At 40.4% G+C, this 27624-nt stretch overlaps 1 protein-coding gene across 3 annotated transcripts in view; it reads left to right on the top strand.

Moving 5' to 3' along the window:
* Positions 1-27624, top strand: part of AP2A2 (adaptor related protein complex 2 subunit alpha 2) — a 106818-nt gene that overhangs the window by 18813 nt on the left and 60381 nt on the right. For all 3 annotated transcript variants that reach the window (XM_074997841.1, XM_074997840.1, XM_074997842.1), the window contains exon 2: positions 12066-12134. In XM_074997841.1, coding sequence (XP_074853942.1) covers positions 12066-12134 — 69 coding nt within the window. The remainder of the gene's footprint in view (positions 1-12065; positions 12135-27624) is intronic.

The following is a 27624-nucleotide window of genomic DNA, read 5'->3' as shown; positions in this document are numbered from 1 at the left end:
TAGTGAGTGCCAATGCCTGCGATAACATGGTGTCTGGAATTCCCAGGTTTATGGATCTTGAATAGTAGATAGAATAAACCTGGTTGAGGTTCTTGGACTGTGTCTGTGTAGATATGTTCCTGTTGGTTTTTGTATGGTGGGTCTTGAGCAGGTGGTGGTGTTTCTTTGTGTACTCCTCAATGGGATCATATGATGGGGGCTTGTAGAATGTGGTATTGGAGAGTTGCCTGTAGTCTGTCCTATTATTGATGACATCAGCACCTTCTTTGTCAGCCTCTTGGATGAACATGTCAGGAGTTGTTCTGTGGCTGTTGATGGTGTTGTGTTCAGCATGGCTGAGGTTATGGGGTAAGAGATGCCACTGTTCTGCAATTTCTGCCTGTGCACGCTGATGGGAGCACTCTACATATACGTCCAATCTGTCATTTCAGCCACTGGGAGGGGGAGTCCATGAAGAATTTTTTCTCTTGTACTGTAGTTGGGTGGGCATCTTTGGGTCAATGCACTCTTCAATGTCCATTGGATGTGTTCCTTGAGTCAGAGATGGCAAAAGTAGGCTTCCGGATCCCTGCAGAACTGTCAGGTTTGTGGGAGCGGTGAGGCAAAAAGAGAGCCCTCAAGATAGGGTTGACTTCTGCTGGGCTGAGTGTGTAGTTGGAGAGAGTGACAATATTGCTGAATGAGTTAAGGGTACCACTACTGTGGCCCCATGTGGCAAGAAGGAGTGTAGACCTCAGTATTAGCTACTGATAATGGACCACATCCTCCCTGACAGAATTGACCTGATTACTCCTCTCTTGATGTTTACAGCTCCACATTCGCTGTTGATAATGGGCCATATCCTCTGTGACTGAACTAACCTTGTCAACTCTGGCCCTTCCCTTGACTGGAACTCCCTCCTTTTCATGAGCCTATAAATTTAGACCCTCTCTGGAAGCCCCACTCATGCATTTGGTGAAATGGGTCTTTGCTCACAAAAGCATATGCTCCAAAATATCTTAGTCAGTCTATAAGGTGCCACAGGACTTCCTGTTTTTGAAGATACAGACTAACTTGGCTACTCCTTTGATACTTACCAGCAAGTATGTAATTAACTTACCTATGAATTCTACCTGCTCAGAGGAGGATTCTCAAAGGCCCCAAATGCCTTTGTGTATTGTTCCTTTAGTAGATCTGTCCTGTAGATTTTCAGAAAATGGGAACTTTTTTGGGTCAAGCTTGCACCCTGCAGGGGCAGGATGTAGTCTAATGAACTAGAGGACACTTGTGTAACATGCTACATATAATATTAGAATAATAACAAGAGAGAGAGCCATGCTAGTCTATATACTATGAAAACAAAACAGTCCAGGACTACTGGACTGCTTTTTGTTTTCATAATATTAGAACAGTCACTTGCACTGCATAATTTGCTACCTGGATTAAAACTTAAGTAGAGGGTTGTGTGTGGTGTGTGTTTTCTTTTTTTGCATGGATGTCTGCCATTTTACGTAGGTGTCTGTGTTCACTTGAGCTTCACAATGTCATGACAGGGCTAGAGTCAAGTCTTTTAACAGGGTTCAAAAAAGAACTAGATGTATTCATGGCAGTTAAGTCCATCTGTGGCTATTAGCCATGATAGGTGGAAATGGTGTTCCTAGCCTTTGTTTGTCAGAGGCTGGAAATGGATGACAGGAGAGGCATCACTTTGATCATTAATTAACTGTTCTGTTTGCTCTCTCTGGGGCCTATGGCATTGGCCTCTTTTGAAAGACAGGATACGTAATTAGATGGACCTTTGGTCTGACCCATTGTGGCCGTTCTTATTTTCTTAGGTAGACTCTAATATCAGACAGTAAGTGCTCTTGGACCAGTTTGAATTCATGTGAAGGGGTAACTACGTTAGGATACTTGCCCAGACTGATATTGAATAATCAACACCACATATCAGTGGGATGTACGCCAAGTTCACACTTATCCTACATGGGGCAGGCATATGAAAAGAAGATAAGCACCTTACAGGCAACTGCTACAGGGTGCTATAGGTCTGTGCTGTCTTTTTTTTCTTTTTAAGCTTCCTGCCATGCCAGATAACCAGCTGCATGTCAGATTAGGAAGAGAAGGCGGGTAGAATTGGCATTGTACTTCACAAAGCTAATAGCTTGCTCTCCAAGGAAGGGCTAATCCTTACTCGAGTTTTGGCACCTGTGTTTTTTCCATTGCTGATTAGAAGGGATAGTTTCCACAGTGTATTGGTGCTAGAATGTCGAAGATAGTGATTCCAAATAGCAGTTCAGCAAAGCATAGGGTAGGTACTTTTGCAATATCCAAGTAAAAGTGAAAGGCCTATAGAAAGTGAACTATATATAGTCCAAAACATAGTCTGGTAATAAATGTTGCATGCTGGACCTCTTGATGTGCAGGGTAACTGTCTACATCTCACATTTTCTGGAACCTGCTGTGTTTTAATATTGGTTTAATTTTAGGAAATAGGCTGTACAATCTGTGGAGAGGCCTTATGTATGGCATGATTAATTTTGATTAATGAAGCTATAGCCATATATAGTGTATATTCAAAGTCAGAGTTGCTTCTTGGTAACCCTTTCTCCTGAGCAACAATCTTAAAGCTAGCGAGTTTGGCTTAGAATCTCTACCTGCAGCATGTGGACACTTCAAAATATAAACTATTGCTTTAGTCCCAGTGTCTTTGTCCTTTTTTCCAGGAAAGGAAAATGTCTCTCTCTTAGAACTGCAGGATAATAGCTGTTAAGTTGCATAAGCTTCTTAAGAAAACACCCTCTTAGCAGAGAATGAGCTGCCAAATCAGGTTTAAGTGGGTGTTTACAGTTGCATTTTCTTGGAGGGTTCCAGCTCATTGCAGGGCCCAGGTACACTGCAGGCCAGGCTGCTCCAGCCCAGCCAGGTTGTAACCATCTGCTCAGCCCCTATCCTCTCCACAGGCTGCTGTGTATAGGGGTTGCTCCAATGACACTGGAGTGTACCCCACCTGTAGCAGCCCATGTTGATCAAATGGTTAATTGTTAATGTCCCTAGTTCTGAATGACACGAACCACTGAAGTACAATCTGATTGCAGTAACTTTAGAAAATTCATAGCCTGCCATCTTTTAGTCTTGAGTATAGCCAAGTGAAAGGAGCATATTAAAGACCTTGTTGGCTGTTTTCTACTTCATCTTCAGCTGGAGTTGAGAAATACAAATGTAAAAGGAGTTATGTCAGGCAGACACTGTAATCAGTGGCACTTTTGCCTTGACTCTCAGTAATTTCCTATAAGATTCTGTAAAACACCCCACACGTTCAAAAGCAAAACTGGTTCCTGGTTTGGTCGTTGGAAAGCATTGTTTTCCAGGGACATGTTCTGTTGGCTTTACACCTTGCTTGAGGAAGCTCAATCTTGACACTGCTAGCTGAAGCTAATCAAAAGACAATTTACCAAGACCCACCCCCCGCCTCCAAAAAAAAAAAAAGCCTCCAGGCTACATTTGGCAGCCTGTATTTCTCTCAGTTGCCTAGCTACTGTGGGTTAGAAACTGATGAGCTCAAGTGACCATTTGTGAAGATGGCTTTCAGGACTGTTATTACATAGTGTCTAGGTAAAAAGTAATTGCCTAGTCTAGGGAAAAGAATGCAATACTGTAATCTGTAGGGCAGCAGAACAACACATTATACAAAAATTCTTCTCTAGTGTCCAACAGGTTCATGAAATGAAACCCCTAAGGTGTGAAGGAATTACCGATTTACACATTAATTCAACTGAACTAATCAAAACATGTTGACCAAGCAGATGACTTGGTGATGAGTTGTGAGTTGGACTCTTGTTATCCCTCTTACACGTAGAATAAATAAATACAGAAGCAACTTTTTGGCAATATAGATGCAGAGTTGCATCAGCTGCCTTGTGTTTGATTAATCCCTGTTTGAGAAGACATTTCATTTATTGTATTTTATATGTACAATATGGCCTAGAACAATTTATATCCTAAAGGCAGGTTTTTTTGGCTACTATTGGTAGGATTTATACAAATTCTGGACTCTTCTGTACATCCGTGAGTATACTGACTTTCTAAGTAAATGCAAACTTGCAGGATTTGAGTGAGTTCTAGCAGTGCATAGAGTAGGACGCTGTTAATAGCCATTTTTATGCAGAGACTATAGTCTTTTTTTTTTTTTCCCCCCCTCTGTCCAAGAATTGCTGACATTACAAATGCCAGGAATATTTTGGTAAAACTCTCCTTATGCATATTTTGTAGTCAACTGCCAATAGAGAAATAAAACCCAGTTCCTAGGCAAGAGTACCAGTAGGTAAAAAGCCTGTTCTGAAGTATTTTTAGGGGCAAAAGGGGGTACTCTTTTATGGTTTAGAGCATCAAGCTTGAAACTAAATCTTTGTTACTTATCCAAGTTTAAAGCACTGCCACTCACTGCTTTAACATAGCAGTGCAGTCTTGCCATGCTTTATGTAAACCATGTCCACAAAGAGGGTAGCTCGCAGCACAGGGAGCCTGTTTACCCTGACATTTTTATAGTGCTGTAACTTGCTTCACTCCATCCCAGATTGAGACCTGAGAGAAGAGATTTAATTAATTGCTCCAATTTGTGTATCTGGTTAGTGTAAAAATGGCATGCATACCATTTCCCTGTTCTGTGATGTTGACGTTAAATTCTGTTTTTAAATGGGTTGATTCATAGTTCATGAATGTTTACAGAAAGTATTCAGTTTCTGTAATCTTAAAATATATTCTATCGAGACTGTTTTGCACTTTTTATGAAGCATAGTAGATTGGCCTTCAAAAGAGAGGTATTTTCTTCCTGTTGCCTCTCATAGAAACATCAAGGTCACTTCAAATACATAACTGAGTTAAATGTAGTGACATCCCAGACTGATGTCAGTGTTCATTGGTGCCTAGTTATCTAGATGAACTTTCAAAGGAAGTGCAAAATCTCTTGACTCATTGATTCAGGTCTCAAAGGTCAGCATTTTCCTCTTCCCCTTTGTAAAAGATGAATGGTTGCCTAGTATCTTTTGTCAGTAGTCACTGAAACTTACATGAATACTAGCTTTGTTTTTAATACTGTACCCCCAATTCTGATCATATGGAAATGAATGAAAATGAAATCTAGTAACTAAACATTAGCACTACCGTTAAACTAGCACCACCTGTCTTCGGAAGTCTGTCTGAAGATGTATTCCAACAGAAGTCTGTTGACCAATTCAAGCCATACACAAAAGTGGGTTGCTCTGTTGATCCGTTCTGTTGAAAGAGCAACTGGACTGCCCGGCTGCACTGTCAACAAAATGGCCAATCACAAGCTGAGCAAACAAATCTTTGAAATGGCCGTGCAAATAGCCATTTTGAAGATTACTAGTGAGGTGCTGAAATGCGTATTCTGCGGCTCATTAGCATGCCACCGGCTGCAGCTCGTCCAGATGGGCCTCCAACTTTGACATCCCCTTATTCCTATTTGTTCATAGGAATAAGGGGATTTAGAAGTTGGTGGGGTCCTTTTGAAAAGAACCCTTGTCTAGACGAGCTGCGTGGCAGCGAAAAGCGGCAATTTAGAAGATCTGGGCTAGTGTAGATGTAGCCTCTGTTTCCATATAACCTTTAAAAGCTCATCTTACAGCCAGACTTAGCCTTTCAATTAAGAGATTTAATAGTTTTCCTTTTGCTATTTTTCCCTCCTTATTCCAGATACTTTTGGTGGATTTTGATCCACTCCAGACAGGTTTTAGATTACTTGTTTATATGAATTTATCTTCACGGTCTGTGATTTGAACATATCCAAATTCTGCCTCTTATGTGTGTAAATCCATATTTATTACAAAGTGATTTATACCTTGCTTAGATTTCAGGTTCTTTTTAAAGGTACAGAGATGGCCCAGATGTTTCTCAAAACTCTGTTCCAATATTATGAACGTTGCTAACAATTCAAACATAGGCTAATTTCTTTTAAAGGACACTTTTGCACTACAGAACATTATCAAGGAACACTTAATTCAAGTAACCTCAGACCCGTTAAAGGCAAATTTATGACCAAGAAATTTTTAATCAGCAGTCTTCAAAGGTTCCCCACTGCTCTGGCATCCTAACTATGGAGCAACAGCGCTAGTGAATGAGGACCTTATTAGCTCTAGAAGAGTACTGATTTATTTTGCCGACCAGTCTGAAAATAGAAAACTAAAAATCTCATGTGTTATCACAAATAAGACTGAGAAAGCTTAGATTAGAAGTCTCTGATTTGGGCTAGTGTATACAAGGCCAAAGTGTAAGCAGCAGGAGTAGGTCTCAGCAGACTACAGGTTGAAACTTTATTGTCCGGCACCCTTGGGACCTAATTGGTGCCAGATGAGAGAATTTGCTGGATGGTGGGAGGTCAATATTTTGTAGCACATTATCAACACTTCTACTGCTTACTGGGCTCTTACAAGACATTTAAGGGTAAATTACAGCTAAACAGCACAAAACACTGAGCCAGGACTGGTGTCTGTAAACAAACTTTATGGGGCCACAGGAAATCTCAGACAGTGAAAGATAAATTGATATAAACAAGTAATCTAAAACCTGTCTGGAGTGGATCAAAATCCAGCCACACCCAGGATAAGTGGTCATGCAGCCATCTAAAATTGTGCTGGGCTACAGATGTTGCTGGGCAAGAGAGTTCCAGATTAGAGGGGGTCAGCTTGGACTAAAAAGTAAAGATATTACCTGAGCGCTGTAAATTCCAGAGTAAATCAGAGGCTTTCCTTCACAATTAAAACACAAGTTGATGTGTATAATCATTCACTTTTTCACCCTTTCAGTAAATACGAATTTTGAGGTAAATTTTAAAACATAATACACATCTACATAAATTTAGTTTTATTAAGAACGGCCACGTTATTGTGTCTTGAAAACCAAGACTGCCTGTCATTGAGGAGCACAATAAAATTCCAAAACCTTCCTTAAAAGTAGGAGTTGTTACTGGCCTAGCTAATTGTCCTGATGCATTGTTGTACAAGTGGACCTTCTCTGGTCCTGCAACATGGATGGTCTGGTATGATTTTAGTTAGTATGATTTTTCATGGGTGTGTCCAAGTTTCCCCATGGTCAAATGAAGTTTGTTTACAGCTGCTAGTCCTGGCACTTGGTGTTCTGTGATGTTATTTAGCTCTGACTTCTATCAGAACAAAAAAGCAGTCAAGTAGCACTTTAAAGACTAACAAAATAATTTATTTGGTGAACTTTCGTGGGACAGACCCGCTTCTTCAGCTCATAGCCATAGCAGAATAGACTCAATATTTAAGGCACAGAGAACCAAAAACAGTAATCATGGAGGACAAATCAGAAAAAAATGATCAAGGTGAACAAATCAGAGTAGAGGGATTGGAGGGGTGGGGGAAGGTCAAAAATTAGATTAAACCAAGTATGCAAAAGGTCCCCTATAGTGACTCAGAAAATTCCCATCCTGGTTCAAACCATGTGTTAATGTGCCGAATTTGAATATAAAAGACGGGTCAGCTGTCTCCCTTTCAATAGTGGTGTGAATTTTTTTTCTTCAGTAACATGCAAACTCTTAAGTCATTAACAGAATGGCCCACTTCATTAAGATGTTGACCAAAAGGTATCTTGGAGTAGCAGGTCTCTGGGTATTCATGTGGCCCTGTTGATTTGTTTTTGTGTTTTTTTTTGTTGTTGTTGTTGTTTTTTATTTCTCCTGGTGGGTAATTCAGGTTTATAAATATTTGGTAAAGATCTTGTAGTTTTTGGTCTCTGTCAGTTGGATCAGAGCAAATGCGATTGTACCTAAGGGCTTGACTGTAAACAGTGGATCTAGTTATGTGTGCAGGACGGAAGCTAGGAGGGTGTAGGTAAGTATAGCGATCAGTGGGTTTCCGTTACAGGGTGGTACTGATCAGGCCATCCTTGATTTGTACTGTAGTGTCCAGGAAATACATCTCCCTTGCGTGGAATAATCGAGGTGTAAGGTGATGGTGGGGTGCAGATTGTTAAAGTCTCTGTGAAATTCTTCTAGGGTCTCTATACCATGGGTCCAAATCATAAAGATGTCATCAATGTGTCTTAAGTAAAGGAGGGTAATAGGGGACGAGAGCTGAGGAATTGTTGTTCCAGGTCAGCCATAAATATATTAGCATATTGTAGGGCCATGTAGGTGCCCATAGCAGTTCCACTAATCTGGAGGTATACATTGTCCCCAAATCAGAAATAATTATGGGTGACGACAAAGTTACAGAGGTCAGACACCAGATTGGCTGTGGTGACATCAGGGATGGTATTCCTGATTGCTTGTACTCCGTCTTTATGTGGAATATTAGTGTACAGAGCCTCTACATCCATTGTGGCAAGGATGGTGTTATCAGGAACTTTTCCGATGTTCTGTAATTTCCTCAGGAAGTCGGTGGTATCTCGGAGATAGCTGGGAGTGTTGGTTGCATAGCGTTTGAGGAGAGAGTCCACGTAACTGGATAGTCCGGTGGTAACCGTGCCAATACCTGAAATGATCGGGCATCTGGGGTTACCAGGTTTGTGGATTTTGGCAAGTAAATAGAATAATCCAGGCTGGGGCTCAGATGGTATGTCTGAGTGAATAAGATCCCAAGTAGCAGCAGCGAGTTCCTTAAGTAGTTGTTGTAATTTCTTTTGGAATTCCAAAGTGGCATCAGCGGAGAGACATCTGTAAAATGTGGTGTTGGAGAGTTGTCTGGCTGCCTTCTGTTCATAGTCTGAGTTTATTCATGATGACAACAGCACCCCCTTTGTCAGCTTTTTTGATTATAATGTCTGGGTTATTTTTGAGATTGTGGACAGCATAGTGTTCAGCATAGTTGAGATGATGTCTCATTTGGCATTGTTTGTGTAATAATGTCAGCCTGAGCACGGTTGCAGAAGCATTGTCGTTTGCATACTTGGCTTAATCTAATTCTTGACCTTCCCCCCTCCCCAACCCCTCTACTCTCTGATTTACTCACTTTGATCATTTTTTTCCCCCCCCTCCTTGATTACTGTCTTTGGTTCTCTGTGCCTTAAATATTGAGTCTGTTCTGGTATGGCTATGGTGTGAAGAAGTGGGTCTGTCCCACGAAAGCTCACCTAATAAATTATTTTGTTAGTCTTTAAAGTGCTACTTGACTGCTTCTTTGTTTTGATAGTATATAGACTTGCACGGCTCCCTCTCTGTTGCTATTCGACTTCTATGAGCAAATTCTCAGGTTCAGCATCAGTCAGGTCCCAGCTGTACTGGGCTGGAAGGGTACAACCTGTACTTTTTAATGAAATCTGTCCTTCCCACATGTAGCCTAGAGTTCACCAGGATTTTCCTGCATAAATGGGACTGGGTGTATCTTAATTGCAAAAGTACTTTGTCTGGTACAGAATGAAAACCCATGTAATAACTCCTGACGGCTATTTATTGTCAAAATGACAAGAGGTCAGTGGGACAAGTCATATCACCCAATTACTGCTATACATAGCTTAATATAATTGTACTTGTTTCTTTTGTTTGTACAAATTATAAAATTACTACTGCTCATTCTGTACTTTCATTGTTCTAATATAATAGAAGTATTGATGGCAGAACTGAGCTTTCCTTCAGTCTAATCATTTTTGGGTATTTGCAAAACCTGTAGTCAAGCTACACAACTTTTTCAGTTCCTCAGAACTTTGCATTTCAATAGAAGTTAAAAAAGCTGGTTTGAATTATATAGGTTCCTGGGATTCCACTACCCCAAAGCAGGCAGTATCATTGGAGACCTTCCCCAATCTACTGTTTCTTCACCTGCACAACTGGTTATCCTGGATGTGTCTCACTCATCAGTTGTCTGGCTTTATTCTTTTGTATTATTGTCTTCCTCACTGCAGAGGGATTTTTTTTATTTATTTATTTTTTTCATGCCCCACTTGGGGTTAGCACTAAATTTGTGGTATAATTTACACTTCCCTCATCTGGCACCCCCGGAACTTGACTGGTCCTGAACAAGGGAATTTTCTGGATGGTCGAAGGTACCCTGCCTCCACTTCCCTTCCTTCTCCCCCACCTGCTGCCTCTCCCTGCCACTTGCTCCTCACCCCACTTGTCCCCTGCCTTTGAGCTCCCCCCACATCCAGCCCCAGTGGCACTTTTACCTAATGCCATCCCCTGGCCACTGCTGGGCTGAAGCTGCTGGCCCCAACCCTGGGTGCAGCTCAGCTGCTGGCCACTGGCCCCAGCTGTTTGCCCTTCTCCTGGGAGCAACCCAGCTGGGGCTCTCTGATCCAGTAACATCCTTAGTCCTGAGAGACCACAGCCATTGCCAGACCAGAGAATTCTGATTTTTGGGCGGTGCAACCTGTACTCTTGAAATATGGCAAATATTGTGATAAACAGTGTGGCACTGTGACTGTATAGAGACCGTGTGGCCCTAGGTACAGACTTCTTGCTGAATGCACTTGGGTGAGGGCAGGAGTAATGCTAGCTTTTTCTGCTACCTGGAAATCTAGAAGCAGCTAAAGACTTAAGCAGTATCCAAAAGTGTACAAATTGTTGCCCCGCAACTCCCAAAAAAAAAAGTTTTTTAGGCCTTAGTCATATCTTGGTTAAGTCTCAGCCAGTTTCACCATAGCGAGTAACTTAGGCTATGTCTATATTAGGGAGATAAGATATACAATTCTAGCTATGACATTTGTGTACCTAGAATCAACGTATTGGAATCAACTTACTTCCCTAGTACACACCTAGTCTCTGGTACTCTGCTGTTGACCTCCCTTGTACTCCAACCATGGAGTACAGGGGTCAACTGCTGACCCCAAAGAGAGTGATTTTGTGCATCTTTACCAGATGCACAAAATCGAACTTGGGAAGATCAACCCTTACCCAGTCGACCTTCCCAGAAGTATAGACATACTCTAACATTGGAATGAATTCAATACTATAACTCCGTGTGCTTGTTTGATAATGCTGAAACACCCAAGTCAAAAACTAGCATGCTAGTTGCTCTGAAAAGTTACTTGTTAAGCTTACATTGTTCTGTTTGGGGTAAATGTATCATAACCTAAATGTCAAAACCCAGCCAATTTTTCTGAATATCTGTGGGTTTTTTCTTCTCCAAGGAGAAAATATTGGACTTCGTGTGATTTTTAAAAAGCTGCACCAAATGAAATAGAAATACTGTTTTGACAGTTAATAGAGCAGTTTTTCCTATGGCTAGGGTGTTATCTGCAAGTTCTTTCACAGCCATGCCTTGCTGCTTTTCCATGCCAGTAGTATATTGACTCATGATCAGCATGCTCCTTTTAAAGTTCTTTATCCCTGTTCTCATTGATTCGGCTGATCCAGAGCAGAAGAATATTGCACAGGCTCCAATGATGATGATAGAGCAAACCCGTGAGTTTGCTGTGCTGTGAGACTTTAAAGAACTTTAAAGCTCTTTCATTTTAATTTTATTTTATTTTTGTTATAAATATTAGATCAAAAATGTTTGATCAAAAGAACAGTGACCTAGACATATGCAAGTTTAGAGATAAGGCACACAAGCAACTGATTATTAAACAAGAATTTAAGTTTAAAATGCTTTATTTTTAAGGACTTCAGGAATAATGGTGGGAGATTTTACGATCAAAACTATTTTTTTGGCTGTTTTTCTATTCCTTGTCTTATTTAACCCTTCTTTGTGAAAGAATAGCGCACACATGAAAGCCATATGGAATTAATTTCTAAGTAAACCTTTAGAAAGCAGTGTTCTTTTTGAAAATTATGCCACGCATAATTTTCTTTAAGTAATGGATTAAAAATCAGACACTTTGAGCTTTTGGATATTTATCATATGCACTAACAGTTTGTTCTCTGGACATTTTTGAAGTGGGAGGGCAAATTAATAAGCCTTTTATAATTTTTTTAATTAAAAGGCTTTCCACTTTCTGAAAAGGTCTTAATACATTACATTTAGTTATCACTTTGTGCTGTAGAAAGTTTCTGCCAATGTCACCATTTTGAATGAGTGAACAGTGAATTGAAAAATTGCGCTGAAAGAATTCTAGATAAATTGGGAGATGTTTGAAATTCTGAACTTTGATGAAAATTCTCTTGATTGCAGGCAAAAGCAAAGAAGCAGAGATAAAGAGGATAAACAAAGAACTGGCCAACATTCGATCAAAATTTAAAGGTAAGTGGATTTTAGCTACCTTCAAATCTTTACCATATCTTTTACCTTACACTTTATCACTTCCTCTTGTCATGCAAGTTTTCTTTCTTAATTTTCTTCCTTGTTCTGGTGTAAAGTGAGCAAAATCCTAGTGTCATCTGTCAAAATACAATACTGAAAGCTGAACAGTTTTCAGTTTTAAATCATTTGCTTTCTCTAAGTATGTGGCCACATAATCAGCCAGACTTGGTAAATGACATGTTGCCTCATTTTTGTGGAAGAGCCATCTCAAGTTGAATGAATAATTAGAGGCTCATTTAAATTTTTTTATTTATATACTCTGTTCCTATTCTGGTGTATGGTATGAACTTCTTTACATAAACTATAAGCTCTAAAAAGAGGTTCAACACAAGCAGTTTTAAATTTTAATATAGTAATAGGATGCAAGGAATACTAAATTTTATAAAATGAAACCTCAAGAACACTTAAATTCGTGCTATTTAATGTTAAAATCATACCTTGTGTATATTTAATACATCTTATATACTTATAACTGTATTCTTATCCAAGTTTCTCAAATGGTATGTGGAAATGCTAGTGGCTGCTGCAATTTCCTAATGCAGCATTTCCCCAGTGATGTCTTCAGTCATAAACATTAATATTGACTGGTAATACTGAAGGCTGTGTATATGGCAGTGGTAATATATAGTAGGGTAAAAGTTGTCTTTGTCTCAGAATTTGTTATATGGCCTAAAGATTTTTCTCAAAAGCTCCCTAAAAGTTTTACATTCTCTGTCACAAATTGTGTTTCTGATCAGTCATCACTTGTTCTCTAACTTTAGATAATCTGAAATGTAACTTTTTTGTCCCATAACAGTACTATGTCAGGTAATGACAGAAGATTGCTTAAATGATTGAGTGATTTCTAAGGCACAGTGCCATAACTTAAGTTTTAAAAAGTTAAGGTGTAGTCATAAGAGCAAAAGGTCCCTTTTGGCCTTGGAATATATCATGTGGAGGGGTTGAGACGGGAGAGAACCTCTCAGCGTCCAAGTCCAGATCTAGGCGTGCTAGTAACTGTCATTATGCCAGCATAGCATTTTCATATGTCACAGTTCTCACTGAATAGCCAGGAGATACCAGTGTGCACATTTTACTAATCTGCCTAACGTGTACGTCAGCCTTAGTTGATACAGCACCTCTGGAGTCTTGATAACCTTGCAATAGTAGAAAGTTTTACTGAATTTATAGTTGGAAGAGCAGAAGACTTCAGATTTGTGTAACTGTGTTGTTTGTTTTATCAGGCAAGGTCTCTAGGCATGAAGCATCTTGTTAGCAAAGTATGTTTGGAAGCAACCAAACTCCAATTCAGATGCTCATTAACAAATTACTTTTGCACAAACAAGTATCTAGGGAAGGAGGTGCAGGTGATGTCTAGAAGAAAAATAAATTAGGATTAACATCTGCATGTGCTAGACATTACACAAATAATTTTTCGTAATAATTGTGTTTAGTCAATTCAGTGTTCATCACTGATGCCTTCAAACTGATCAGAATATTTACAGCTTTTAACAGAAAAGCTTTAATAAACAGGCAGCATATTCACAGTTAGCAGCAGCTGCTGTATTTAATATCTTCCAAATTGATTATTTTGAAGCCTAAATGTATACTTGGTGAACTGGAGCAGAAATGTCCACTCCAGTGATAGCACATGAGTGAAATTGTCTTTAATAAAAGTGACAAGCACAAGATTACAGCATATTTGAGCATCAGACCTTTTTAATATTAATATATGTTCTGTACATGAATAGATCTAGAGGCAAAAAATATCTGCATAATAGGTTCACTTGAGTCTCTGAATTCTTGTCTACAGTTGTTGATAATGGTAATATTTTTGTAGACTGGTCTATACAGTATTATACTTCTTTGATACCATTTGCTTTGATCCTCATCTGCAGTAATATGACCATTTTCCAGTATGGGACTGGCTAGGGTTCTGTTGATTCAATACAGAATGTGGTGCATAGGCAAGGCTCTGAGTGTTCATTATTGTATTTCTCTCCCTTACAAATCCTTGGTGGTATTCTAACAGACACTTTACAAACTGACCTGCAGCTAGTTCTGCTCAGAAAATGAGAGGTGGGATATGGGGGGATTATAAAGTATGTTCTCAATTTAATATAGGCTATGTCTGCACTAGCCCCCACCTTTTGAAAGGGGGATGCTAATGAGACACTTCGGGATATGATAGAGGTGCTGCAATGATTATGTAGCACCTTGTTAGCATAATGACAGCTCTGGCACTTTGAAAGTGCCGCTTTTGATTGCGCATGGCTCATTGACACTATTTGGTTATAGGAATAAGGGAATTTTGAAATGTGCGGGATCATTTGGAAAAGGACCCTATGTAGACGAGCCGTGCTCAATCGAAAGCAGCACTTTCAAAGTGCCACGTCTGCCATTATGCTAATGAGGTGCTTCATATTCATTGCAGTGCCTCATTACCATAAAATCACAGAATCATAGGGCTGGAAGGGACCTCAGGAGGTCATCTAGTCCAGCCCCCTGCTTCAAACAGGATCAACCCCTCTCTAGGCAATGCATTCCAATGCTTCACCACCTTCCTAGTGAAGTAGTTTTTCCTAATATCCAACTTAGAGCTGTCCCTTTTAACTTCAGAGCATTAGTCCTTGTTCTGCCATCTGATACCACTGAGAACAGTTTCTCCCCCTCCTCTTTGGAGTTCCCCTTCAGGAGGTTGAAGGCTGCTATTAAATCACCCCCAAGTCATCTTTTCTGTAAACTAAACAAGCCCAAATCCCTCAGCCTATCCTCATAGGTCTCATGCTCTAGACCCTTAATGATTTTTTGTTGCTCTCTGCTGAACCTGCTCCAGCACATCCACATCCTTTTTATACTGAGGAGCCCAAAACTGGACACACTATTCCAGATGTGGTCTCACCAGTGCCGAATAGAGGGGAACGACCACTTCTTTAGATCTGTTCAAAATGCTCCTCCTAATGCACCCTAGTATGCTGTTAGCCTTCTTAGCTACAAGGGCACACTGTTTACTCATATCCAACCTTTTGTTGACCATAACCCCTAGGTCCCTTTCTGCTGTACTGCTGCTTAGCCAGTCGGTCCCCAGCCAATAACAATGCATATCCCGAAGTGTCTTGTTAGCATCCCCCTTCCAAAAGGGGGAAGGGGAGCGCTAGTGTAGACGTAGCCATGATGTTTTATAATGGTCCGAATAGCATGGCTGCATGTTTGGCATAAATGGTTCATTGACAAACTTGTAAATCCTATTAATGTGAGTTTTTTACATCCCCTCAAATTGCTGATGTAATTTCATCCAGTTCTCAACATGTTTGACTTTTCCATAAATGTCCATCTTCTCAGCTCTGCACCCAAGCTTCTGCAGGAAATCAGGTTTAGCTATGCCATGTGGTGGTGGTAATACTGAAATATGTAAAACTGTGCTAATCTATGGTCAAATTTCCCCTGACAGTTAGTTTCAAAACATTGGTTTAACTCTTGCCAATTGTCATTAAGTTGAGAATACTGTTTAATTTTTAACTATTTCAACATCTTAAAACACAGCAGAGTTCTAAAATCCCTCAGCTTCCATTTTGATCTTGTATCCCTACTTATCCTCTGTGTATGAGCTGCTAGACACATTTTTAAATGCTTACCCAGCATAGATTTCAAGTACAAGCCATAGACTGCCACCAACTCTGTTCTGTCCTGTGCATTGTCAATTGAACAGTCCACCTACTATTTATCACCCCAGATCTCATGTCTGAACCATTGCATCAGGTATAACAGCCTCTTCCAGATTATCCATCCTTCATTCCAAATGCATCCTCTTTTATGTGGGATACCGTTTGGATCACAGACTCCAAGAGTCTGATAACTTCTCCTTGTGTGTCTGGTAATCTGTCTTTCTTCTGTGTGTATGACCCTTCATCCTCCATGTGGTTAAAACATCTATTTATGGCACTTGCACAACCATGGTGTGTGTTGAGATCCTGGAATAGCCCACACACTGGGGAAAAAAAAGGAGATTTAGGGATCAAAGTAGTACCATGTTAGTCCATTTTCAGCAAAAACAACAAGGAATAAAGTGGCATTTTAAAGACTAACAAATTTGTTAGGCTATTAGGACATAAGCTTTTGCAAGATGCAACTCACTTTCTCAGATGCTGAAGAAAAAAGGACGGGATATACATATGAGAGTGTATAGAGTCAGTTAAGTATCTCCACTTTTTCCAAGAAATAAGAAGTTTCTTTTAGAACTAATCAAGAGTTTTCCTTAAATTATTGGCCAGACTTTCTGGCCAAACATACTTTATTTGAATCTGCACAGGAAAAATCTTTACCGTAACGAGTTTAATAGATTGTACATATGACTTTCGGTTTGAGTATGAAATCTGATACAGATAGTCCCCAGCTTATGAATGGGTTACATTCCAAGCACCTGGTTGTTACTCGATTTTGTCGTAAGTCGGAAATACCCTTATACAGGTAGCTAGGAACTGCCCACTACCAGTACTGCTTGTAATATTCATTCACTTGCACTCCAAGGCTGTGTCTACGCTAGCCCCAGATGGGAATAAGGGGAATTTGAAGTAGGCGGGGTGCTTTCGAAAAGGAGCCCTGTCTGGACGAGCTGCACGGCGGCGAGCCACGTCAATTCCAAAGTGCCGCGGCCACCCGCATGCTAACAAAGTGCTGAATATGTATTTTGCATGGCCATTTCGAAGTTTTTGGCAAGTCTAGACATGGCCCAAATGTAACAAAGCACCTACCAAAAAAAAAAAAAAATCAGCAATGGAAAAAAAAGAAACACCAAGGGCAGAAACACACGAAAAAAACCAACATAACTGCAGTGACAGCAAACTGAAATTGACAAACATGAACATGAAGTACAAAACACAATGCAATATAGTAATGTAAATAATGTGATATAAGTATTGTAAATAATAAAATGTTAATACTGTACATGAACTTTACCTTTGTTCATGGTATTGCTGTGCACACTTGGGTTGATGATTATGAAGGTGAATGAATTGAATTAATTGGAGGTAGGTGGTAATACTACAGGAACATCATCATCAACAGCAGATTCATCTTCTACTTCAGCAGTATCTTTGCTTGTAGAAGGCATTGGTTCAGTGGGGGAGGCAACAGTGCTGGGGGCTTTCTTAAAAAAATATCCATTTTGGATTGGACAGTGTTTTTCTTCTTCTAAGTTTCTTTATAGCAGGCCAGGCTGTCCTGAGTTAACAATCCACTTTTGAGAATCTTGCAACATTGGGGTCCATTTTTTTTCAAACGTGCATTCCTTCATTTATTATGCTGAAGGCTGCAGCCTTTTTTTCCATCACATATTTTTTGGGGCCTGCTGCTGCTGCTGCTTATTGGGCTTCTTATTTCTCTTCCTCTGCTACCCTCTCTGCCTCCAGTTCCATTAAATCTTCATTGCTCAGCTCCTCCCCAGCAGCCTCAACCGTTTGGTGTATGTCTTCATTATTCACTTCCAGTTCCACTTCTTTTGCCAGCAGTACAATTTTATTGGAAATTTCTTCTAGTGCCTTCTCTTTTCCCAAGCCTTTGAAACTGACATCTTTTTAGGATTTTCTTCCATAAGCCATTCATACGTTGAGTGACTTCCTCCCACCCAGCAGCAATATTCCTTATGCAATGCAGAATGTTGTCCTTCCAAAATTCACGTATTGTTTTGGCATTTTTGCATTCTGTGGCAGCTATTGCCTTTGCAAATGTGTTGTGAAGATAATATGCTTTGAAAGCAGCTAGGCCCTCTGGTCCATGGGTTGGAGAATAGATGTGGTGTTGAGAGGCATAAACACCATTTTAATGTTGGGATGTGTCTCATTTAGGTGTTGAGGGTGACCTGGATCATTATCCAAAATAAGTAAAATTTTGAAAGGATTTCCTTTCTCCAGAAAATACACCTTGACTTCAGGGATGAAACAGTTCATGAACCAATAATCAAAAACAGGCAAATATCATCCATGCTTGCTTAGCGCAATAATGGGCTGGTAAAGTAGCCTTGCTCACGTTTTTGAAGGCTCTAGGATTTTCAGAGTGCTAAATCAAGAGGGGTTTCAATTTATACCCAAACATTCCCTCCTAAAAAGACTGTTTAGATGGTCTTTGAATGCCTTGAAACCAGGCATAGTTTTTGCCTTCTTATGTATATAGGTATGTTTGGGCATTTTCTTCCAAAAGAGACCAGTCTCATAGACATCAAAAATCTTTTCTGGCAAATAATTTTCCTCTTATCAGCTTATCCAATTCTTCTATAAAAGTTTCTGCTGTTTGCAAATAAGTACTGGCTGCTTCCCCCTTAGTTTCAAATTGTAAAAGTTTGCATGATTCTTGAAACAGTTGAGCCAGCTGTGACTGGCACTGAAAGTTTGGTCATAGTCATACCCCTCCTTTTTTCTTTAAGTCTTCAAAAAAAAGACTCCGAGCCCTAGCCTGTATCGTCTTGAGGCAAACAGCATGCGCTTTTGAATTTGGTCTTCTATCCAAAGCATTAAGAGTTATTCCATGTCATGGATGGGACCTGGTCTTTTCCCTGTTATAATTGTTGATTTCATAGGTGAAGACCCTTTCAGTGCTTCAGGAATGCGATCTCTATCCTTTTTGATGGTGCTTTTGGTGGATTTCGATAGGCCTAAATTAAGTGCCATGAACGACAGTTTGACACCCCCCCCCCACTTCGTGGTGCATCGCTATCGTTATTTTCTGTTCCAAATCAATAGCTTTTCTTTCTTTTCTCACCACGAGCACTTTCCTGTTACTTGCCATGATGGCCACAAGCAAACACAGAAAATACCGTAAGGGCAAAATATACAGTATGAGGAAATGAAATGTAAACGCACTGCCTGACTGCAGACACACAAACACAACCTGCTGCTGAGAAACAAAACAAAGGGGAGGAGGGAACATGTCAGCTGTCTCTGTGACTGAGCTGTAGTTTTCATACCACGCTATTCAAAAAAACTAAGTGTACATGGTTTTCAACTCGAAAATATTATACAGTACGGAGTTAATGGGAGGTTGGTTGTAAATATGAATGGTCGTAAGTCAATGTGTTTGTAAGTCGGGGACAGCCTGTATGAAGAATGCAATTCTCTGGAATTTTTTTCCTAACTGCACAGCACTAGTGCACTATCAAGGAAGCAGCCAAAACATAGCTTAGAGTGCAGCTCCATTAAAAATCACTAAGGGTGGGAAAGACTGTGTTAGGTGGAGGATTAAATCAAATGAAATTTATTAACCTATTATAAATCCATATTCTTTGTCATGGAGCCATATGAATGCAATACTTCCAAAATAAGCAAATTTCCAGCACAGCTCAAATTTAATTAAAACTTTTTTTTCAAGCCTCGCATTCAAAATTCTACATTGTTACTCCATCAAGTTTTGTTTTACTCAAAAGAATGAGAATATAAAAGTTGGCATTTTGACTTTTGAAGCTGAATCCCAACCCACACTTCTCTTAAGTAACTGACGACTTTTTTTAATAACTGAAAAGCTTAAAGAGCATCTGTAAATAGATGTCATATGGGAGAACTATACATATAGCAGGGTACTAGATAAAATCCTTCAGTGCGTCTGCTTTCTGCTAGTGTAATTGCACTGAGTTGTTGTTGTTGAAGGTTATTGCATAAACAGTTCCAAAATGTGAATTCCTTATTTTAAAAATCCCCTCTCTCTCCCTCAGTTGAGAAGGTTTTGGGGCTGAGAAGCCTCTTTCCCTAATGAGCATTTTTAAAAAAAAAAGTCCTGTTTTTTGCTGGTTGAGAAAATATTAATTACAATGATTTATCAGGGGAGCATGAGCATAGTGGTTTGTGTGTGTTCTTAAAAGCTATTTGTAGACAAGTTGTAATTCTACAGCTTTTTGCATGGAGCTGAAGTTAAATATTCATCAAACGGAACTCTTCGTCTTGTTGCTCTTATAGGTTTTTCATGTTGGTATCTCCCAAACATTGAACAGAAGTGGCTTTCTAAAATTAACTTGAATTGTGCCATCTTCACTGACACTTCATTCATCTAGCTCTGATCCACATAATTCATGTTGTAATCTCGGCTACTGAAGGACACTTTCTGGTGGTTAACAAAAATGTCTTTTATTCTGAAAGCAGAGCTTGTTAATTGATGGAGTGAAATATTGATAAACAAATGCTGCAATGGAACAGGGCTTAAAATTCTTAAACTTCGCATCACTCTGGCATTCTTTTACCTTGTCATTAGACCTTCTTATGCACCCTATGTTGAAGGAGAAATCTTCCAGTGAAATAAACTTCGAACGCTAAATTGTGTGCTTGCTTTAATTTTTTTATTCTCCCTTTACTACTGTATGTCTTCTTTACAGCTCTTTATTTCACAATCCATAAACTGTTTCCCTTCATATACAGTACAGTTAAACCCTCGAAATGCACCATTAACACAAGTTAAGCACAACCCAAAATCCTGTTTGCCTTCCCCCCCGCCCTGCTCACCACCACACACAGTTCTGGCTCACCCTTCAGGTGCTGCAGGCCCAGAGCCCTGGGGAAGCAGTGGACGCAGATGGTCCTGGCCCTGGTACAAACCCTCCATGCGTTGCTCCGATTCAACCCCACCCGGCCCAGTTTAACCTCCCAACTGCAGCCCTAACCTCAAGCTAAACCCTCCTGCCCCCGTTCCATGGCCTCAACCCCCCACCCCCAAACACCAGGACTTCCTGTTCAGGCAGGTGCTCCAGCTGCTCCTGACTGCAGAATGTGTATTGTGCTGGGGAAAAAACCCTACCCCTGACTTGCACAAAATTCGGGTTGCATGAGGGTGTGTGGGACCAGAACCCTCACATAAATCGAGAGTCTACAGTATTCTCTCTTGGCTTTACCTCTGCCCTCCCTTGGCAGCTTTCCATATCTGGAGAATTCAAATCCTGCTGTCATTCTAGTGTCTATTTGATTACTTGCCTTAATTTTTTTAACCACACAAACCTGTCCCAAGACCCTGTTAAGAATTTTGAACTAGTTGAAAATTGTATATCCAGTATTGCATGCCAAATATTTGAGTCCCTGATAGAGCAATACATTTTAAACACTGGTAGAGTAGTAATTGGAGGGAAAATTGGTAGCCATTAAGTATCTGGTGACTTGGGTCACGTGTGCAACAGGGAGCTTAGTGGCACAGCTGTTCCAATGCAGCTGCCCATTGTAAGATCACTTGTATTTAGCAGCTCTATTCCAATGACAGAGCACTCTCCTTTTGACATAATGAACCACTTCCACAAACGATATACTGGCCACAGACAGTATTATTCACATTACCATTTACGTCATTGAAATTTATGTTGCTCAAGGGTCTGTTCCCACCCGCCCCCGATGTCCCTGTGGGACGTAAATTTTGTTGCTGTAAAGTGAAAGGAAGACATGGCCCTAGGCAGGAGTGATCAACAATTTTTGAAGGAGCAGGAGGCGCTCCAGAAGTTTAGGACGTGGTCAAGAGCTGCACTCGTCTGCAGAGAGAGTGCAGAATCTGGTACAGTTTGGGTGCAGAAGGAAGCTTGGGGTAGAGAACTGGGGTGCAGAATAGGGTGTTGGGGCCTGAGATGGACTTTGGGCAAAGGAGGAAGTTTTGATCTGGGGAAGGGGCTTGGGAGGCAGGTTCTGGGAAGGGGTATGGGTGTGGGAGAGGTTTCTGGTCTGGGGGAGAGGTATAAGGGGGTGCAGGGTTTGGGAGGGAGTTGTAACCAGGGAGAGAGAGGGTGCAGCAGATTTAGGTGATGACCAGTCCTTTCTCTAATCTTAGTTCTTCAGTAGCTTCGCCGGAGAGATTCAGGTGTTGCCCATTTGATTAGCAGAACACCCACAGCCATCCACAATAGGTGCCATGTGTTTCTATTGATGGTACACATCTGCTCATGCCTTGGTACAAAGAACAAAATTTATTCTGCCCATGGATGGAAAATATTAGAACATTGCTGATGACATGGGGCGGGGGGCTCTGGGGAGGGAGGGACATTCTAGTAAAGGCTGGACTCATTCCATGAACACCACCAAAGCAGAAGTACAGCCCACATTGGGAACCCTGGGAGCAGATCAGATAGCTGGTCTCAAGAGTGGGGTGCAGAGCAGTTGTTTTGCTGGGCTTCTCTGAAAATCCCTCTGGATTTCCACATAGCTCCAGTGGCCTGTAGTCCCTTCAGAAATGAACATGGGGAGGAACTTTTTCCACTTCCTGGGGGCGAACTAGACTACGCTCCCTCAGACCTAGTAAGCAGCCTAATGGAGTCCTTTCCCTACTTTTCTCTACTTTCCCCTCCCACAGTAGTGGCCTTCTCCGGCTAACATAGGTAGCTTTGTAACAGACAAACTGTGGTGCAGTACTGAAAGTTCGGGGTTCAGTCCTTGTGGAAGAATAATGAGATTCTTCTAGATCACAGCTTTCTTTTACTCTTCATCTTTTTTCTTTTTTTATGAAGTAAACTACATAAGCTAAAGCAAAGTTGTTTTTTCTTTTACAAAGTCAGGTGCTTAAACATTAAGAAATACTAGAATTTTGGTTGCCCATTGTATCTTACTTCTCTTTCCTAGTATGGAATTTTTTTTTAAATTTAAAATCTACTGAGGGAGTTTTGAGACTAACAAATCCTAGTCATCAATGTGAAAAGTTATGGCCTGAGTGCAATGATTTCATTCTGAATTCCATCCTGAATAATTTGTTAAAAGTATAATGCATCAAAGTTATAGTTCTGTAACAATTTTGCGCGATGATTGTTATGGGTTCTTATGTGCACTGCCTATACTTCGTTAAATATTCTGTGTGATTTGTGTGTTCATTGCAGAAAAGCTTGTCTTCAGTTAGGTTACTACGTGTACTTTTTCTTGCTTAATTTTCTACCTAGAATTAATTACAAAATTATTTATATTCAGAGTATGAATTGAGATTATTCATTGCGATAGAGATTAAATGTGATTTATAAGAGAGGTGGAAAATTTGCGATGAAGACACTGTTACATTTGTTCTTGAAACCTTGGGGCATACTGCTGTCCAAGACTGTATTTACGAAGGATCTGACCACGGTAGGTATTTGGTTGATGTAAACAGATAATTGCTTGCTAGGTCCAGTTAATTAATCATGTAGGACAGTGTTTCCCAGACTTAAAATATTCACTTACTTCTTGTGGGTCTTTGACCTTATTGGTGTACGTGCGCTCCAAGCGCTGTCTCAGTGCTTATCTCCTGATTTTTAGTAATTTATTTTCTGCTGCATACCCCTTGAAATCCTTTCGCGTACCACTGGTGGTACACGTACCACACTGTGTGAGTTGCTTAAGGACAGTCAGTTGCACAGTGTAGCACTTGCTGATAATAGAACTTGGGGTGGCTTGGGAGTGGTGGGGGGGAAGTACCACTACTAGCTGCCCTCGTTCGTTCCTTCACCAAAGATGTGCTATAGTCCTAACACACCTTTTGGATCTGTTTTGCCATAGTTCAAATCCAATCATCTTCCCCATTATCCTGCATACTCTGTCCTCTGACTTTATTGGCCCACACTGCTCCAGTACTCTGGCTTTCATGCCTTCTCCTCCCCAGCCCCAAGGACCCTTAAGTGCTTTTGTAGTTTTCTTGGAGAAATGGGTGAAAAATTCCTGCTAGCTGTTCCTCCATTTCCTTCTAATTTCAAGTGTGCCTGGCTGGCCCAAGACTCTTTTTGTGACTGTTCCCATCCCACTGCATGCCATGCCATGGACATTGGTGAGAAAAAGAGGAAGCTTCCCTCTTCCAGTTGGTGGAAGCTAGGGAGCAAAGCCCTGCCTTTATCGGTCACAGGAAAGCCCTTCCCCTCGTGTGTTTGGAGATTACTAGTGGTTAAAGATCTATGATAAATATGGACTTGGATTTCTCAATACAAGGAAACTCTGTCACTAGGATTGGGGGTTTTGTGACTGTTTTCAAACATTCTCTTGTATACAAATCAGAAGCAAAACATGGGTTTAGGAGAGGAAATAGAGAACACCACAAAAGTTGTCTTTAGCCTTGTTAGTTTGCAGCTTCACAAATTAATAAGCAGTCATTAAGCACCTTTGAAGACTAACACATTTTTAGGTCATGAGCTTCCATGGGTGAGACCCACTTGTGTGTAAAACCTTAAATCTTAGGGGTCTTTGTCTTGGAAAAATATTTGGAATCTGGTCCTTTTACTTAAACATCAAGAAATGCTATGCTCAGCCACCTTAGCTGCAGATACCTCATTTTTTTTTAAAATGTCTGTTCTAATTTGTGCTATTGAGTGATTTGGTATTTGCAATGGTCTATTCTGATTTATCATACCTGAAGGTCTCGTCTCTTCTTCCCTTCTCCAAATTGCAAGCAGAGATGCATAATAATGCACTTTCTACCAAATTATTTTAAAAAGTGGTGGTCAGGACACAGAGCGGTTAATCAGTGGATTAAACCGAAGATTACAACAGTCAGTTGCGTGTATTAACATAATGTGAATACTTCAGTCCATCTAAGAAAATACAGGCTAGCCTGGGGCTGCATTATCTGACAGATTACTGACTGGCACATCTGCTGTTAACACTTTTTAAAGCAATATCTTACTCCTGCAAGAATTCTGTACTACTGCTATGATGATAGAATGTAGCAGCCACTCCCAGCCAGCTAGGGAAGATGGAGCCTTTAGAACCATCTTCACAGCAGCTGTTGGATCAGGGCAGAAGACAGGTGCTATGGGGAGATGGATGTTGAGTACTGGAAGGAGAGGGGAGAGTGAATCGGAGGGGCTCATAAGGGCTAGTGGGGGGGAGAGAGGCTGAGTGAGAGTGAAGGCACATGTCCATAGTGTGGAAAGAGGTGCAGGGCCACATGGATGGAGTGGATGCAGAGAAATATAAGGAATGGGGTGGGGGTGTGACTGGGTGGGTGGTACAGACACATGAGGATGTGGAGCGGGTGCAGTACCACATAGGAACAAGGGTGTAGCTGTGTGAGGGCACATACATGGGGATGTGGGGACCAAGTTTTCAAGTAAGGGGTAGAGGGTTGATGTGCCTGACTTAATGGGAGAAGGTAGGTTTGAGCCAGGGTCTACGTGGCAGAGGCTGCCCATAATCCCCCCCTCCAGCCCTCTCCCTGTTCTATACTTTTCCCGCCTATGTCCAACAACCCTCCAAGTTCACATTCAGGCTCCTTGCCAGCAATTACTACTTTTTCCCTTGGATCCACCATTACCCCTGAATACCCCCAGCCTTTGCACTGCTTCTGGGGTGTGTGGGAAATATGGTTTTGTACTGTAGTTCAAATAAATGTACTCCAGTTCATTGCTTGATATGTCAAAATACTTACTGACAGGTATTTTGAAATAAATAACCAAAAATAATAGAAACCGGTGCAATTATTGTGGTGTTTTTACAAAATATTAAAAATTTGAAAATATAGTGTGCAGAGTTTTTAAATTTTTGGTACAACATTCTTCCAGCAGTAAATACTTGTTTACCCACTCTGACTAGGCCTAAGTATAAATATATTAAATTAAACTTTCCTGGAGAAGCGTAGCAGATTTTACTCCAATCTGATATTTAAATCTTGTTTGTACTTTCTGGTTTAGCTCTCATTGTAAATTTGTCTGCCAGTATGTTGGCAGCTAAATACTGGAGGATTTGTGATGACTATTGTAAAATCACTCCTGAAGAGTTTTTACTACTACACTTATGCTATTCAGTTAAGCTCTTTTCTGTAATTCCTGCCACGTTTGCTGGCAGAAGTACAAATATCGCTCTACTTAGGTATATAGATGTGAACACAGAAGCTGCAAAAATTAGATGATACACTACAAGCTTGTGATATGAATGCTTATGCCCATAATAGTTAATCTGTGGATGTGGTGGAATGCTGGAACTAAATTTACTAACTACACAAAGGCATGTCATGCAGAACTTGGAGCTAAATCATTGAATTATATAAACTGGCAAGCGGACGTGCAACAACATGTGTGTTGAATTTATTTTCCTTTTCTTGAATATAAACCATCATCCCCCTAACATAAAATTGAAACAGTTACATTTCAGTTAGTTACTAGCACAAAAAATAAAATAAATCTCACTGATGCCTACACAAATCATTTGGATTGTTCAGGTGTTATCACCTATTTGTGTATAGAGAGTGTATTTACAGAGGCATAAGTGTTGCTTTTTTCTGATAGTGTTCAACAGCCCATACTTTAAAACTCCTGTATAATTGTAGCTTACTCAAGATCTTTTCCTGTTGTATTTTGCCCCCTTTCTATTCTAGCTTCATTTATAAACTATCTGAATGAGCTTGGTTGTGCAGATTAGACGTTACCACTACATTTGCACAGTATTCTTGTTCAGGTTTCTTTTTGGAATAAATTCAGAACAGATTTCCTAATGTTGCTTTTGAAGTAATGCTTCTTTTCCTTTATTCAATTTGGCTACCTCTACACTAGAGTTTTGTTGACAAAACTGGGGAGTTATCAACAAAACTCACAGTGCATCTACACACAGTGCATTTTGTCAACAGTCTGTCAACAAAACTCAGCACTTCTGCTGGCAGTAATCTGCATCTCTGTGGTGGGGAATAATGCCTTTGTCAACCACTTCTGTCAACAAAAAGCCATGTAGATACTGCTGAGGCCCTCTGTAATCACACAGGGCTTCCAATTCACTGGGCAGCTCTGTTTACTGAGCTTGCAGCTGGCCGTTCTGTCGAGAGAGTTGCCAGGCAGTACATCCACTCTCTGACAGAGGGAATTGCTCGTTTATCTACTTTTGTATGTGAACGTGATCTGTTGACATGAGCTTTGCTGGAAGGTGTCTGGTGGCAGTATCGTCTGTCATCAGATCACTGTAGTATAGATGAAGCCTTTATATATCTAATATGTAAAATATGGAGATATACCTATTTCATAAAACTGGAAGGTGCATTCAGAGGTCATAGAGTCCAGTCCCCTGCACACTTAGCAGGACCAAGTACCATCCATGACAGTTTTTTAAATCTATTTGCACCGGACCCCTAAATGGCCTCCTCAAAGGTTGAACTCCATAACTGTGGGTTTAGCAGGCTAATGCTCAAACCACTGAGCTATCCTGTAAAGAAGCATAACCCACATAGCTTCAGTCCCTATTTGTGTGTGCATGGCTCTAGAATCTGTAAAATCTCTGAAGTTGTGGGGAAAACCAAGAAAAAAATTGAAAGATTAGTTTTCCCTACTTTTACAATAGTGGAATTTGCCTTAATGAAGGATAGCAATTCTTTGCAAATGATAAAAACAAAGCTTTCTAGGGAAAGAAGTCCATTTTTGTCCTATTCATTGTAATTGAAACTGCTGATGAGAATTTTTGATATCCTTCCTGTTTCTGATGAATTTCAAACATAAGTTGTTACAGAAACTTGTATCTTTTGCTGAGGAGAACCTGAGCCAAAAAAAAAAATCCTGTTGCTTTGTTTCCTGTGT

The sequence above is a fragment of the Carettochelys insculpta genome, chromosome 6, assembly GCF_033958435.1.
Source record: "Carettochelys insculpta isolate YL-2023 chromosome 6, ASM3395843v1, whole genome shotgun sequence".
NCBI classification, from domain to species: Eukaryota; Metazoa; Chordata; order Testudines; family Carettochelyidae; genus Carettochelys; species Carettochelys insculpta.
The sequence above is the reverse complement of the archived record's forward strand: the minus strand, read 5'-3'. Positions and strand labels throughout refer to the sequence as shown.